This window comes from Cupressus sempervirens, chromosome 5 (genome assembly GCF_028749045.1).
Source record: "Cupressus sempervirens isolate cs-2001-9-10 chromosome 5, ASM2874904v1, whole genome shotgun sequence".
Lineage (NCBI taxonomy): Eukaryota > Viridiplantae > Streptophyta > Pinopsida > Cupressales > Cupressaceae > Cupressus > Cupressus sempervirens.
The window spans coordinates 1,055,549,790-1,055,567,798 of NC_143122.1; the positions used below are offsets into that span (position 1 = coordinate 1,055,549,790).

General features: G+C 31.8%; 1 protein-coding gene across 1 annotated transcript in view; it reads left to right on the top strand.

The window, feature by feature from the left end:
* Nucleotides 1-475: 475 nt before the first annotated feature.
* The window catches only part of LOC149559590 (putative 12-oxophytodienoate reductase 11), a 147,316-nt gene continuing 129,782 nt past the window's right edge, over nucleotides 476-18,009 (top strand). The window contains exons 1-3 of the mRNA XM_089831522.1: nucleotides 476-485; nucleotides 1,198-1,377; nucleotides 1,460-1,913. Of these exons, the coding sequence (XP_089687648.1) occupies nucleotides 476-485; nucleotides 1,198-1,377; nucleotides 1,460-1,913 (644 nt within the window). The remainder of the gene's footprint in view (nucleotides 486-1,197; nucleotides 1,378-1,459; nucleotides 1,914-18,009) is intronic.

Below are 18,009 nucleotides of genomic sequence, written 5' to 3' on the forward strand. Positions count from 1 at the left end.
CACTATATATAGATATATATATATATATATATATATATATATATATATATATATATATATATATATATATATATATATGTATATATATATATATACATATATGTATATATATATATATACATATATGTATATATATATATATACATATATGTATATATATATATATACATATATATATATATATATATATATATATATATATATATATATATATATCGATTTTTTTCCTTAAAAAACATACCTCACAATAACTATATTCTTATCTATGTCTAATTTTCATTGACTTAGTAAAGTTTAAAAACTTAGTAATTATAACTATTTTATAATATTTACTTTTTCAATATAAAATTTTAGTTGATTTACATTAAATTTTTAGTCTAAATTATGTTTTTATATACAAATTATATAAACATATTGATCCTTTAATTTTTAAATATGCTTTTTTTTTAAAGAAAAGTTGTAAATAATGTGTACTATGAATATTTGTAAGTTATAAATATAAATAATATATGTAATTACGCCGAGAGGCGTTCTATACAATGGCAGCACAAATGCCCAGCACAGGAATATGCCAAGATTCCTTGTCAATAAAAAAGATTTGGGAGTAGTTACAAACTTTCAAATTAAATATTAAAAAAGAATTCCCGAAATAATAGCTGGCCAAAATAATAGGAAGCCAAATGGAGGCCGAAATAATAGGCCCGAAAAAGTAGGGCCCAAAAAAATAGGGGCGAAATAATTTCAATATGATTTTTTTTTTTGTTAAATATAATTTTGCATGCACATTCATGCTTATTTTTTGCAGGGAGTGGGGGAATTTGAAACAAATTCGTGGAATGTGAAGAGACGTCTGTTGGGGGATATGAGGAGCCTCTCAGAAGTTATAAAACCAAGGCTCCTCATTTCATTTTCATTTTATGTTTTTGCAGGAAGGAAGAGGTGGAGGTTATTGGAGGATTAGATTGGAGTTTTTGAATAGGATTAAATTGAAGTTTTGGAGTAAAAATTTTGCAGGTGAGATTTCTATTTTTTATTTACATTTTCATTTAGATTTAGATGTAGATGTAAATTGAAATTCAAAATTAGTTATAATATTCTACTTTGATTTAGATTTCAATTTTAATTAATTTCAATTTGGTTGGCTCTCCTCCACAACAAACAGTGTATTGTGTATTTAATGGGTGCATTGGAATGCAGATTATCAGCCTAATGGCCAATCTCTAGTTTCCTCCACAAGCAAACCAATCTCTAGAAAGATCCCTCTTCCGAACCGAAAGGATGTGGCAGATTTCTCTCCTCCCTGGCCTCTGAAAACAGAGGAAATTCCCAATATAGTTGCTGATTTTCGAAATGCTACCATGAATGCAATAGATGCAGGTATGTTTTTTTATTCTGATCTATCTTGGTTTGAAGAAGAGAATGTTCCTTTTGGTGACATAATCAGTCCTTTTACGAACAGGGTTTGACGGTGTTGAGATCCATGGGGCGCATGGGTACCTTGTGGACCAGTTCATGAAGGACATCGTGAATGATCGAACAGATGGCTATGGCAGAATATTGGAGAATCGTTGCAGATTTGCACTTGAAGTTGTGGAAGCAGTGGTGGAGGAAATCGGAGCAGAGCATGTGGGAATTTGGCTTTCTCCATTTTCGGATCATGCAAAAGCGTATGACTCAAATCCAGAGGCACTGGGACTTCACATGGCAGAGGCTCTGAATAAATATAAGATATTCTACGCTCATTTCTTTGAGCCTAGGATTGATAATTCGCAAACGACGATAGCGAGTGAAAAGAGCCTGATTCCCATAAGAACAGCATTCAAGGGAACATTTTTGGCTACAGGGGGTTATGATCGGGATGATGGTAACAAAGCTATTTCCAGTGGCAAGGCAGATTTGATTGCTTATGGCCGGCTGTTCTTGGTAACTGATATTTCTATTGTATATTCCCGTGCCCAGCACGGGAAGTTTTAATCTATACAGTTTATTTTGTGCATTTAGTCAACAAAATAAAGAATGCAAATGCAATCAATTTTTTTATCAATCTTTATGATAGCTTTTTTTTTTAAATAGAAAATAAAAAATAGAAACTAGAAATTATTCTTTTATGTATGTAGAAAAAAATTAGAAAGATTTTATGTATGTAAAAAATTAAAAGAATTCTATATACATCTAGATTTTTTGAAAAGAATTCTATTTACATCTAGATATTTTGATTGAAATAACCATAATGTAAAAACAAAATATAAAATAGAAATGTTAATATATGTATGTAGAAAAAATTAGAAAGATTGCATGCATCTAAAAAAATTCTATTTACATCTAGATTTTTTTAGAATGGAAAAAAATGGATAATAGAAATATCAGTTGCATGTTTGTAGAAATAAATTAGAAAAACATGTATATAGAAATTAAAAAGATTCTATATGTGTCTAATTTTTAGATTTTACTTTATTCTAAACTATTTATTGATGGATATATATTTTAAAAATATTTATGTAGTTTAAAGTTTAGATTTTAATTAATTTGTATGCAAATAGGAAAATGAATAAATATTTTATATATATGTAGATTAATTTCTATTTTTAAAATTTACAAGTAAATGAGTACTTTATTCATTTAAAGTAAACAAGTTTTTAAGTAATATATTTTTATAATATTAAAATATAAATATAAATATGATCATTAACAATTAAGCTAAATTCAATTCAAAACAATAATATTATTTAAATTTAAATAAAATAAGCCATGTTTACTTTGAAACATCAAACAACTAATTAACTAATACAATAATTAAAATAAATGAATCTATTATGACATAGAAAAATATTTTCGAAGTATAATTTCTTTGTTTTTGAATCAATATGAGTTTTTTTTTCTACTTGAAAAGATAAACCATCCTAATTGTCATCCTTAGTTAACCCTAACAACAACACCTACCTTAGCCCTAGCCCCAACAATGATGTGCAATATAACTATAATCCAACATTAAACTATAATTATAGCACTAAAACATATCCCTATTGATATAACAAAAATCTCAGTCCAAACCATAATCTAAACCAAAAACCTACACACTAATATTGGTTATAGTCCTAACCCTAAAATCTAACCCTTAACCATAATGTAAAAAAAAACTCCAAAATATTGATCAAAATCCTAAACCTACCTATATGGATAACCATGATATTAAACTCTAAATCCAGTCCCAAGGTCCTAACCATGGTGTAAACCTACAACCGAACTCTTAAAAAATTTACTAATCCCTGATCCTAATCACATTCCCAACTTTAAACTTGAACCATAAACCATAGTTGTAACCATAATTATAAACTTAAACAAAACCCTAACCCTAAAGGTACAATCATAAAATTAATCATAGCTTAGACCCTAATCCTAGCACAAACCACAATCATGACCAAATATAAATCTTCACCTTACCCCTAATCATAATTCCAATGTTAACCCTAACATTAGTTTCAATCCTTCCATGATATGAACCCTAATATAGACTTCACCTTGATCCTCACCCTAATCTTAAGTCTAATTAAACCCTGACTAAAACCTAATCTAAATGATATATCTAACTATAATCCTAACTGTAATTATCATACAACCCAATGCTAACCCTCATGTATATTTAATCCCTAATCTTAACTCTAAATATTCTATAAACTCTAGAATTGACCTTGATTCTAACCATAACCCTAAAATCTAAATTGTAACCATAGCACAAAAGGTGGGGACCCCTGCTACATGGCACAATTCTAGGTCTTGGAGCCTCGCGAAAGCACTACAAAGTGAGGAAATGTCAGAAAGGTGACATGTAGTAGCATGACGCAATTTTGGGCTTTAGAGCATTACAGAAACAATGCAGCGTAAGGAGGAGCTAGAATGGAGACTCATGGAAAGAAGAGGAAAGACATTCATGTCGCTGGCAAAAAACTATGAAAAGAGATAACATGATGTCTTAACCTCCCACAAAAAATGCAAGGTTGATCCCAAGGGGGAATTTGGTTTCCCCAAAAATGAATGATGGTCATCGATGAAGGTCTTCCTCTCGAAATAGACGGCATAGATGCATCGTGAATCCTCACCAATGAAGGATTAAGTCACAACCGTCAATGTAGATTCTCCCCTCAAAAAGGATGATTGAGATGCAATGATGAAACTCCTCCCAATGAAGGATTAAGTCACATTCGTCGATCAAGATTGGCTTTATTTCCAATGGATGACTAAGATGTAGTGAAGAGATTCCTCCCAACAAACGAAGCAGATAGCACAAAAGGTGTGAACCCCCTCCATGTGGCACAATTTTGGGTCTCAAAGACTCATGAAAGCATTGTGGAGTGAGGAAATGTTGGAAAGGAAATGCGTGGTAGCATGATGCAATTTTGGGCTTCAGAGAATTGAAGAAACAATGTAGCATGACGATGCATCAAAATGGAGATGCATGGCAGCATCTTGTGCAATTCTAGGCTTTAGAGTGTTTCGAAGACACTAGCATATAAAGAAATGTTAGAATGGGAATGCATGGCAACATCTTGCACTTTTGGGAAGATGGTAAGATAGCTCGCGAAGAAATAAGAATGAATCTCGCAGCATGAATCAACCCGACCAAGAAAAAATGATCCAGTGTGGTCAATGAAGAAACTGAGCCAACACAAAATGTTAGCCGCCAACTTTAGCGATGTTAACCCTCTGCAAAGAACCTATCCCATTTAAGGTCTCTCAGATCAGACATCAGTGATGGGTTGAATAGGGGGGAAAAATAGCAAACAATGCCCTCCTAAATGAAATTCTAAATGTAACACTAATAACCATGGTCCTACTTCTTTCCCTAACCTTATCCATGAGCATGGGAATATACATATTATTATATAGGGCACCTTATATAATAATAAATATAATCTAAAATCCCAACCCTTACTCCCCTCCTAACTATAACTGTGACCATAAGAAAACTTCTAAATATAACCCTTCCTCTAACTCTAACCCTAACCCTAACCCTAACTATAATTGTAACCCTATCCCTACCACTAACTGTAACCCTGAATCTAACTCTACCATAATTGGATTAACCCTAACTATAACTGTAACCCTAAACCTAACTCTAACCTTAACCGTAACCATAACCGTAACCCAAAACCTAACCCTAATCGTAGATAGGATTCTAATACTCTGTCTACCCCTAACTCAAACTATAGCCCTAACTATAACTCTAACTTTAACCCTAACTCATATTCTAACCCTAAACCTAACCCTAACCTTGACCCTAACCCTAAGCCTAAGCCTAACCCTTTGTCCACCCCTATCTCTAACCCTAACCCTAACCCTAACCCTAACCCTACCCCTAACTCTAACCCTAAATCTAACTCTAACCCTAAATCTAACTCTTTCTGTAAATCTAACTCTACCATAATTAGACTCTAACCCTAACCCTAACTTTAATCCTGACTGAAACCCTAACCCTAACCCTAACTCTAACCTTAACCCTGACTCAATCCCCTTACCCTAACCTTAACATTGATATAACTCTCTCTATATATAACCCTAACTCTAAATATAAACCTAACCCTAACCCTAAATCTAACTCTAACCCTAACTGTAAGCGTAACCCTACCCCTACCCATAACTCTAACTGTAAATCTAACTCTACCATAATTGGATTTTAATTTTAACCCTAACCCTAACTCTAACCCTAACCTTGACTCAAAACTCTAACCCTAACCCTAACTCTAGCATTAACCCAACTGTAAAATTAACTCTATTGGTAACTCAAACCCTAAACCTAACCCTAATTCTAACCCTAACTCTAACTCTAGCTCTAGCTCTAACCCTAACTCTAACCATAACTCAAACTCAAACCCTAAACCTAACCCTAATCCTAACCCAAATTATAATGTTCTGTCTACCCCTAACTCAAACTATAACCCTAACCCTAACTGAAACTCTAACCCTAACTCATACTCTAACCCTAAACCTGACCCTAGCCCTAACCCTAACCGAGAACCTTACCCTAACCCTAACCCTAACCCTATCTATAACCCTAATCCTAACCCTAACTCTAATCCTAATCTTAACCCTAATTCTAATCCTAACACTAACCTTAACCCTACCCCTAACTCTAACCATAAATCTAACTCTACCATAATTAGAATCTAACCCTAACCCTAACCTTAACCCTAGCTCAAACCCTTACCCTAACTTTGTCCCTAACCATATATCTACGTATGACTATAACATTTTACATTACAATATCCCAAAAATAAAATATATATTTTTATCTAAATTAAACTCCTTATATTAAATTTAAAATAATATTTGACTCAAACCTTAACCGTAACCCTAACCTTAATCATGAGCATTACTCTAACCCTAACCTTAACCATAAACATAACTCTACACCTAACTCTAACCCTAATTCTAACTCTACCATAATTGGACTCTAATCCTATCCCTAACCCTAACTATAAGCATAACTCTAACCCTAGCCTTAACCATGAGCATAACTCTAACTCTAGATCTGACTCTACCATAATTGGACACTAACCCTAACCCTAACCTTAATTTTGATCCTAACTCAAACCCTAACCCTAACTCTAACCTTAACCTTGATTCAAACCTTAACCCTAACCCTAACCCTAGCCTTACTATAACCCTAACCCTAATCATAACCATAACCATAACTCTAACCCTAACCTTAACCATGACCATAACTCTAATCCTAACCTTAACCATAAACATAACTCTAATCTAAACCTTAACCATAACTCTAATGATAACCATAACCATAATTCTATCCTTGACCTTAACCATAGCTCAAACCCTAACCCTAACTCCAACCCTAACCCTAATGCTAACCCTAACCGTAATTCTATCCCTAAGGTTAACATTAACTGTAATGTTAACTTTGTCCCTAACCATATATCTACGTATGACTATAACATTTTACATTACAATATCCCAAAAAAAAAAAAATTTATCTAAATTAAATTCCTTATATTAAATTAAAAGATATATTTGACTCAAACCCTAACCCTAACCCTATTCCCACTATAACCCTAACCATAACCATAATGATGACTCTAACCCTAACCTTAACCATGAGCATTACTCTAAACCTAACATTAACCATAAGCATAACTCTACCCCTAACTCTAACCCTAATTCTAACTCTACCATAATCGGATTCTAACCCTATCCCTAACCCTAACTATAAGCATAAGTCTAACCCTAGCCTTAACCATGAGCATAACTCTAACTTTGGATTTGACTCTACCATAATTGGACTCTAACCTTAACCCTAACCTTAATTTTGATCCTAACTCAAACCCTAACCCTTTAAACTCTAACCTTAACCTTGACTCAAACCTTAACCCTAACCCTAACGTTAGCCTTACTATAACCCTAACACTAACCCTAATCATAACCATAACCATAACTCTAACCCTAACCTTAACCATGACCATAACATTAACCCTAACTTTAACCATAAACATAACTCTAATCTAAACCATAAGCATAACTCTAACAATAACCATAACCATAACTCTATCCCTAACCTTAACCATAGCTCAAACCCTAACCCTAACTCCAACCCTAACTCTAATGCTAACCCTAACCCTAATTCTATCCCTAAGGTTAACATTAACTATAATGGTAACTTTGTCCCTAACCATATATCTATGTATGACTATAACATTTTACATTACAATATCCCAAAAATAAAAAATATATTTTTAATCTATATTACACTCCTTATATTAAATTTTTAAAAATATTTTGAAGCATAATTTTATACTAACTTCATACAACTCTAATTAAAAATTAATTAACAATTTTATAGTAACCTTATCAAAATAAAAAATAAAAAGTAAATATTTTTCCTATTGCGCCGCGACTGCCACTAGCTATATATACCTCTATATATATTACGCCGAGAGTAATCGTTCTCGAGGCGCCTATTTTTATTTTCATTAATCCCAACTTCGATTAAAATAACTTTGGGATTAAATAAAAATAGGCGCCTCGAGAACGATTACTCTCAGTGTAATATATATAGAGGTATATATAGCTAGTTACGCCGAGAGGCGTTCTATACAATGGCAGCACAAATGCCCAGCACGGGAATATGCCAAGATTCCTTGTCAATAAAAAAGAATTGGGAGCAGTTACAAACTTCCAAATTAAATATTAAAAAAGAATTCTTGAAATAATAGCTGGCCGAAATAATAGGAAGCCAAATGGAGGCTAAAATAATAGGCCCAAAAAAGTAGGGCCCGAAAAAGTAGGACCCAAAAAAATTGGGGCAAAAAAATTTCAATATGATTTTTTTTTTGTTAAATATAATTTTGTATGCACATTCATGCTTTTTTTTTTTGTGGGGAATGGGGGAATTTGAAACAAATTCGTGGAATGTGAAGAGACGTATGTTGGGGGATATGAGGAGCCTCTCAAAAGTTATAAAACCAAGGCTCCTCATTTCATTTTCATTTTATGTTTTTGCAGGAAGGAAGAGGTGGAGGTTATTAGAAGATTAGATTGGAGTTTTTGAATAGGAGTAAATTAAAGTTTTGGAGTAATATTTTTGCAGGTGAGATTTCTATTTTTTATTTATATTTTCATTTAGATTTAGATTTAGATGTAAATTGAAATTCAAAATTAGTTATAACATTCTACTTTGATTTAGATTTCAATTTTATTAATGTAAAAGTATAGTTAATATTTTTAAAATATTAATAAAATTATATTAAATTTTATCAAAATTTTAACTTTAATACTCTATCTAATTAAGCTATTACAAAGTACGACAAATACATGCCACTATGTGGCACTTATTATTAGTATTTGTGGTAGACTATATACTATTGCAATCAAGTTTTGTTGACTAATTATTATTCTTGATAACGTTTTTGAAAAAAAAAATTAAAGATGTAAAAAATTTAAATTCTAAACTAGTCAAAATTATTTTTATGCATGGTGATTGGCTAATCAATCTGAGACTGCTTGTCTGAATTTTCAATTTGATATATTATAGTGTTTATATATATATATATATATCGATTTTTTTCCTTAAAAAACATACCTCACAATAACTATATTCTTATCTATTTCTAATTTTCATTAACTTAGTAAAGTTTAAAAACTTAGTAATTATAACTATTTTATAATATTTACTTTTTCAATATAAAATTTTAGTTGATTTACATTAAATTTTTAGTCTAAATTATGTTTTTATATACAAATTATATAAACATATTGATCCTTTAATTTTTAAATATGCTTTTTTTTTAAAGAAAAGTTGTAAATAATATGTGTACTATGAATATTTGTAAGTTATAAATATAAATAATATATGTAATTATGCCGAGAGGCGTTCTATACAATGGCAACACAAATGCCCAGCACGGGAATATGCCAAGATTCCTTGTCAATAAAAAATAATTGGGAGCAGTTACAAACTTCCAAATTAAATATTAAAAAAGAATTCCTGAAATAATATCTGGCCGAAATAATAGGAAGCCAAATGGAGGCTAAAATAATAGGCCCAAAAAAGTAGGGCCCAAAAAAGTAGGACCCGAAAAAATAGGGGCAAAATAATTTCAATATGATTTTTTTTTTGTTAAATATAATTTTGTATGCACATTCATGCTTTTTCTTTGTGGGGAGTGGGGGAATTTGAAACAAATTCGTGGAATGTGAAGAGACGTCTGTTGGGGGATATGAGGAGCCTCTCAAAAGTTATAAAACTAAGGCTCCTCATTTCATTTTCATTTTATGTTTTTGCAGGAAGGAAGAGGTGGAGGTTATTAGAAGATTAGATTGGAGTTTTTGAATAGGAGTAAATTGAAGTTTTGGAGTAATATTTTTGCAGGTGAGATTTCTATTTTTTATTTACATTTTCATTTAGATTTAGATTTAGATGTAAATTGAAATTCAAAATTAGTTATAATATTCTACTTTGATTTAGATTTCAATTTTAATTAATTTTTAATTCTTCTAAAGATTATCTCTGAAGAACAAACGGGTTTTGTTCTAGAAAAATCTATTTTGGATGGAATTCTAATCATTCAAGAGATGATTCACTCGGCCCAAAAGAACAAAGAAACAAAGAGGCTTGTATGTTATTTTAATCACAGTTGGGATTTATGAAAATGAAAATAGGCGCCTCGAGAATGATTACTCTCGGCGTAATATATATAGAGGTATATATAAGCTAGTTATATATGTTATAGTATAAAATATTTTAATATTGACAAATCATAATTAATTTTTGTAATAATTAAAATTATATAGAAGTGTTTATTAAAATCATATGATTACTCTTTGCATTACGAATAAACTTTTAAAAGAATAATTTTTAAAAATTATATACTAAAACTACATGATTATTCTTTGCATTAAATAACTTTTTCAAATAATAAACATCTCTTAACTACACATACCAAGCATGAAAGACTTAAGAATTTGATTTTGGTTGACAAATTTTTACAAGAGCAAAATTTAAAATCTATATAAATAATCTTCTACCAAATGGGTTTTATAAAATGATTGTTCAAAAATTGCTTCATTACAAAAGAAATCTAATATAAATAAGCTTCAATAAAAATGAGTTTTGTAAAATGATTGTTTATAAAATTCTTCATTCCCAATAGAAATCTCGGCTAATAATGTACATAACTACTATTTTTAAAAGAAAAAGTATAAAAATTTGATACATTTTGGATTTCATTCTCTCAATACTATTTATTATATTAAATACACCCTTTTAAAATTTATCAAAATTTCCTTAAATGTGTTGAAGTTTTGGCTAGACAAACTAGGTTCTTCATCCTATAATTTGTCCTCTAATTTATCATCTAACTCTAATAGGTAAAAACATATTGAGAATCAAAGATATTTCATTAAAAAAAAGTAAGAATGCAATTATTGTTGATCTATCATGAGATTAATGATTGAGACATAATAAATTGTAAAGTCTATTTTTTCTTTTGTATTTTAATTGTATCAATTTTTAGAATAATTAAATTTAATGATTATTATAGAAAAATAATATTAAGTATTATATTGTTGTTTATTTAATTTATTATAATAATAATTAATTAATAATCATTTTGATTCATATTTTCAAATTATATGTTATTTTTTTCTATTAACTATAATATAAAGTCATTGACATGTCAAATACCACATAATAGAGGACTATATGAGGAAAGCACTATTCAATTGATTTGTGGTCTATACAAATCTACAATTAAACAGACCATTTCAACAAAAAACAATGGTCAATGTAGAAAAAAAGAACTTAAAATCATCCTCAATCATATGAGGTTAGATCTCCATCCAGGTTGTCCAAGGTAGAGGCCCATCAAACCACCTAAGCCTCATGTCTTCATCTCTAATCACAGTGTTTGAATCCTTAATAAGTTTTTTCCATGGAAGTGTAGGTGCATGGAGGATAGCATTGATCATAATGCATGGTGTTCTCCCTTCATTGAACTCCTCCTTGTTTTCAGTAATCATAATTACACTTTTAGCATCACATGTCTTAGCCAATATGTTAACCATTTTGCCCAACTTGGTGTTGTTTGTCCTGGGACTACTCACAGTGGCACTAGTGCTTGCTTCACCTCCTTCATCCACTTGTCTGTTAAGGTCCTCAATCTCTTTCCTCAGCTTGATTTTCTCTAGCATATCCTTAAGAGTACCCTCAAATGAACCCAATTCAATGATCCCAACCCTCACCTCAAACTAGACACCTTCATCCTTTAACACCTTTGAGCATGTAGTGGTTATCCTTATTGCTTGTTTCTCTTTTATTTTGTGATTGATGGTAACCTTCATATAGATTTTATGCATAATCAGTCTCCTTAGAGACTCTGTAAGGATTCTACTCCTATCTTTAAATACATCATCATTCATAATTAACCAAATAGACCAAAGCAAATAAGAAGAAAAAACAGCCCAAAATTTATTAAGATGCTTGGGGAGGCCAGGGATGTAACCAGTGATAGAAAAGAATGTAAGAAGTTTAGATTCAATCTTGACACCAAACTAGTTCCTGACCCCTTTGGAAAATTCACATTCAGAGAACAAGTGGGACATGGTTTTAGGCATGTAGCAAAAAGAACAAGTGAAGAGGTAACCATAAACATTGTTTAGTTGGAGTCTATGCAGTAAGACTTGCCATATAAAGAATTGAACCTTAGGTTCTACTTTCTGATGCCAAAAAACTTATAGATGCTTGGTCCAGTCTTTGGGTTCTAAAATGCAAGCCCACTTAGTGTTAAGGTACTCAAGTACTTCATTATTGTTAGAGAGAAAATTGTATAAGTATTTAGCTTTAGTGGAGTAGATCTTGGAGCCATATGGCTAGCTAAGGAGGGGAAGTCTATCAATATCATTACCATAACTCTGGGGAAGCTTGAATTTTGGCCAAGCATCTTTAACCATATCAAAGGTTCTCTTTGACACTAGGTAAGCTTGAACTTTGAGGCCATGTTCTGCCAATTGGAAAGGTTACCATCTATAATGAGGTCACTGAAAGAATGAATTCCAATTTTGCCCCAAGCTTTAGTTGAGAAACCTTGTAGAAGAGCAAGAGGTTTTCCTTTTCTATCTAGGTTCCACCAAGGGGATTTCTCCCTACACATTTTGGCTTGGCTATCAATAATTTCAGCGTCTTCCACCCAGTGTCTCACTTTTTCTCATGCTTTCTAAATGACTTTAAAGGCCACCAATCCTTCCATCTTGATATTCCATCTACCTAAGAGTAAGTCATGAATGTGCATTGCTTTCCATGGTTTTTCTATACATGGAACTCCTCTTGCAATGTTATGTCTAATCAACACCTTTCAAGGTTCACTTCCTTTTGTGGATATGGCAATCCATTTGGCTACAAGAGCAATTCTTTACAACCTTAAATCTTTAAGACCCATTCCACCTACTTCCTTCCTCATAGTGCACTAACTCCATTTTACTACATGTCTATACTAGTTACCTTTTCCATTAGACCACAAGAAATTCCTAATAATTTTTTGAATGTAGTTGCTCTGACTTTGATTAAAGAGCTATATAGAGGAGTAGTATATAGTATATGCTAATAGTATTTTCTGGCAGACTTGAACTCTACTAGCAAGAGACAAGTAATTATTGTTCCATCTATTGAGCTTGTTTATAATATTCTCCTTAACCCATTCCCACATTGAGTTCAAGTTGGGTAAGACTAAGAAGGGTATCCCTAGATACCTAAGTATATGAGAAGGTCCCCCCTAGGAGAATCCAAATTTACAATACCATGAGGGAGATTGTTCTTCCCATCCCAGCATAATGGATTTGACAATAGACACTTTGCTTCTTGGGGCTCTACAAAATATATTCAATTTAGTTGTGAGATTGTTTATATTGGCCTCTAACAGTTCAATGAGTAGAGAGGTGTCATCTAAAAATTGTACATTGCTGATTTCTTCCTTGTTAAGCAACACAATTCCTCTAACTTTTGATGAAAGAGAGTTTCTTTGATAATGTAGTGCAGACTATCAGTCGCAATGACAAACAATTAGGGAGCAAGTGGGCATCCTTGTCTTATAGATCTTGAGAGATGGAATGAGTCAGATCTTAGACCATTAACTTCTACAGTAGCATGAGATTTTTCCATTAGGGTAATTATTTTGGGAATCTCGTACATTCTAGCATCAAATCTATGAATTTCCATTCTATTCTATCATATGCCTTCTCATAGTCAATTAGGAACATTCTTGCTTGTTGCCCAGATTCCTTAGCCCACTCCATAGTTTCCTAGTAGGTAATTAGATTCTCCAAAATATACATTCCTTTGACAAATCTAGTTTCTATATGATTAATAACATTATGCTAGGACCTCTTTGAGATGAAGAGCCAATATTTTTTCTAGTATTTTGTAGTAGACAATAAGGAGTGCAATGGGCCTCCAATTTTTATCAACGTCTTATCTCCTTCCTTGGGTATGGATGCTAGGATTAAACCATAGACATAAATAATAATTACATGCAAATATAAACAATATCAGAAAATAATAGATCACACAAAAAAGATCACAAAACACTAAGATTTAACATGGTTCACCCAATCCCTGGGCTATGTCCACCAAACAACAAGTCTGATATTATTATTATCTAGTGACTACAACTTGATTACAATCTGTAATCCCTTATAGCTCAATACCACTACAAGAACCAATTTTCACATCACAACAATGAAATAATCCCAACAAAAAAACAATTTTCACATCTCAAATATCTAAGAATCTATTTGACTACATCCCAATGCTCAATTCCTAGATGACTCATATACCTGCTAACGAATCCCACTACATGTGCAATATCTGGTCTTATACATACCATAGCATACATCAAGCTTCCTATGGCTGAATCATAGGGTACCTCGGACATCTTATCTTCTTCTTGTGTCTTGGGACACATCTCCTTAGTCAATTTCAAATGACCAAGTAAAGGTGTTCTGATAGTTTTAGCATTCTCCATAAACAAATGTTGCAACACCTTCTCAACATAATCAGCTTGAGTTAGTGTCAATTTCCTATTCTTCCTATCTCTACAAATCTTCATACCAAGAATTTATTTTTCTGCCCCCAAATCCTTCATATCAAATACATGTGCTAATTGTTGTTTTAGCCCCTTAATCTGATCCATGTTAGATCCAACTACAAGCATATCATCAACATATAAACATAAAATAATATAGCTATCATCATCTAACCTCTTAAATTAAACATAATGATTTGAATGACACCATGATATCCATGCTCATGCATAAAACTATCAATTTCAAATACCATTACCAAGGTGCTTACTTCAAGCCATATAAACTTTTTCTTCAATTTGCACACTGAGTTATCCTTACCTTTGACCTAAAATCCCTGTGGCTAAGCCATATATGTCTCTTTATCCAAATCACCATTGAGGAAGGCTATTTTAACATCAAGATACTCTAAATGCAAATCTTCAGTAGCAACAATACTTAAAACAATACAAATAGAAGTCATCTTAACAACAGAGAAAATATCTCATCAAAATCAATGCCCTTTTTTTGTGCAAATCATTTTACCACTAACCTAGCTTTAAATATTTTCTTACCTCCATCCTCTTCTTTCAACCTGTAAACCCACTTATTCTGTAAAGCCCTTTTACTTGTAGACAACTTGCATAAAGCTCATGTCTTATTTTTTAGCAACGAGTCCATTTTATCTTTCACTGTAGACTCCCACTAAATCTTAGTATCCACCTACATAGCTTCATCATAACATTCAAGTTCACCAACATTTGTAAGTAAAATAGAATATAAAGAGGGAGAAAATCTTTTTGGAGGTCTAATTAACCTTGTTCACCACCTAACATTTGTTGGTGTGTGTGATATTTGTTGTTGCAGTTGTTGCACATCATGAGGAATTTCTAAAACATCATCTTTTGGAATATTATCTTGCACTACATAATCATCTTCTTTTTTCTCATGTTGTTGCAAAAGATCTTTGTACAACACTTTCTCATTAACTATGACATCTCTGCTTCTTACAATTTTATGATTTTCAAAGTCCCAAAGCCTATAACCAAATTCATTAATTCCATGTCCAAAAAATACACATTTCTTTGAGTTAGCTTCCAGCTTGGTTCTATTTTCATAATCAATATGAGAAAATGCTTCACAACTAAAGTTTTTGAGAAAAGAATAACTCACTTTCTTATCAGTCCATGCTTCATCTGGAATACCACAACTCAAAGGAGTAGAGGGGCCTCTATTAATTAAATATATAGCAGTATTGATGGCCTCCACCTACATGTGCAAGGGAAACCTAGCATACAATCCCATGCTCCTTGCACACTTATAGTCCTATTCATGTGTTCAACCACTCCATTTTTTTGTGGAGTCCTTGGAATAGTTTTTTGTCTATGAATTCCATTAGTGGAGCAATAATCTTCAAATTCATGACTATAATACTCACCGGCATTATTAGATCTGAGACATTTTAGTTTCTTACTAGTCTCATTTTTAACCAAGCATTTCCATTTTTTAAAAGTTTGAAATACATAATATTTTTGTCTAAGGAAATGAACCCATACTTTTCTAGTTGCATCATTAACGAATGTAACATAATAATGAGAGCCACCAAGTGAAGATACCTAAGTTGGTCCCCATACATCTATACGCACAAGCTCTAATTTCTCCTTTTTATTTTCCTTTCCAGTCTTCACAAAACTCACTCTCTCTTTTTTTCCATACACACAAATTTCACAAAAATCCATATTAACACATTTTAGACCTAGTAAAACTTTCTTTGAATGAAATACTTTCATACCTTTCTCACTCATGTGCCCAAGTCTATTATGTCACAATGCTATATTAGAATCTATTTGTTCTCCCTACTCAATTGTAGCAACTATTCTCGAACATTCATTTTTCTCTGAAATAATTAAAGTAGAAGGAACAATAAGACCTATACAAAGATATAAGGTGCCTACTTTTACACCTTTTGCTACAAACTAAAAAAAATTCATAAACTTCAAGATAGACTAAGATGAACTCTCAATTGAGAATATGAGCCATTAATGGACTCTCTCAATGAGAAGCTCTCTTGTTGAGTGGCTTTGTCTAAATAGATAGGATGTATGCTCAAGCTTATGCTTCAAAAAGGGCTTCAAATGGAGTTAGAATTTGGGTGTGAGTGTATGGTAAAACCAAGAATCAGGGATCTATGTCAAATGATGACTAGGATCTTTTAGATAGAAAAGCACTTGGAAGTATTCAATTATGGCTAGCACCATCAATGGCATTTAATATTACAAAAGTGAAGATGACAAAATAATTTATGCAAACCCTAGAAAAACTATATGAAAATCATACACACTTATTTTTAGTGCTTAAAATGAACCCCTAAATCATATTTAAATCCATTAAAAACTAAAAATTTGCAAAAAAAAAAAAAAAGCCTTTTAACAAGTGAAACTAAACCAATTCAATCATTTGCATCCTTGCAACATCAAGGTTTTAGATTCATTCATGCAAAGTTAGGAACACTTCATTTTTGGAAATTTAAAAAGAACTTCAAGTTTCCATTTCAAAAGGTTCAAAATCAACACTAAGTGCACACTAAAATCTAAATCAAACTCAAAGCATCAATCAAGGATAAAATGAACCTCATTTGCAAATATTTTAAAGTTCTTTTAAAAATCTCATGAAAACTAAGAGTCCTAAATGGTTGCCAAAAATTTTCCTAAAAGCTTTGTTATTTGTTCCAAACAAATGTCTTGTTGCAAAATCTTGAATGTTTATTAGGTTTTTCATGCATCAAAACAATCTAGGAATATCATTTTTGGGCTTAAAATATGCAAACTAGAACACAAAATCTTGAATGAAAACCAAAGTCCAAAGAGTCATTTTCACTTTTGAGTCCAAAACAATCTTGAATGATCTAAGGTTAAAACAAAGCACTTCAAAGTTCTTAAAACAACACACAATATCTCAATCTTGAATGCTCAAAGGAAAAAAATTGAATATTTAATCACTTGTCTTTGAATGCATGTTGCTAAACACACTCTTGAATGCCATGGATTAAAATCAAATTTTCCTTGAATGCATGACTAAAACAACAAATCCAATCTTGGATGCCAAGGATCAATTAACCATTGCAATATCAAACACTTCATTTGGAGCTTCTAAAATTGAACAAAACAAATTTCTTTTCCACATGCAATTTAGGTAAAGTTTGATTTTTGGACATTTAAGAAACTTTGTTAAGTTAAATACAAATTTTCAAAAATCAATTTGAGTAGTTCCTTGGACTCACCTCTTTTCTAATCACCCATCACTTCAACCATTGGTTGCAATCTCAGCACCATTTATGGGGATGGGTCTACTTGAAAAAGGTGTTAAATGTTCCAAAATCTAACTCTCTCACTTGGTCTTTGAACGTTTTCTTTAACTTTATCAAAAAATTTAAATGACCAAAACTCTAGA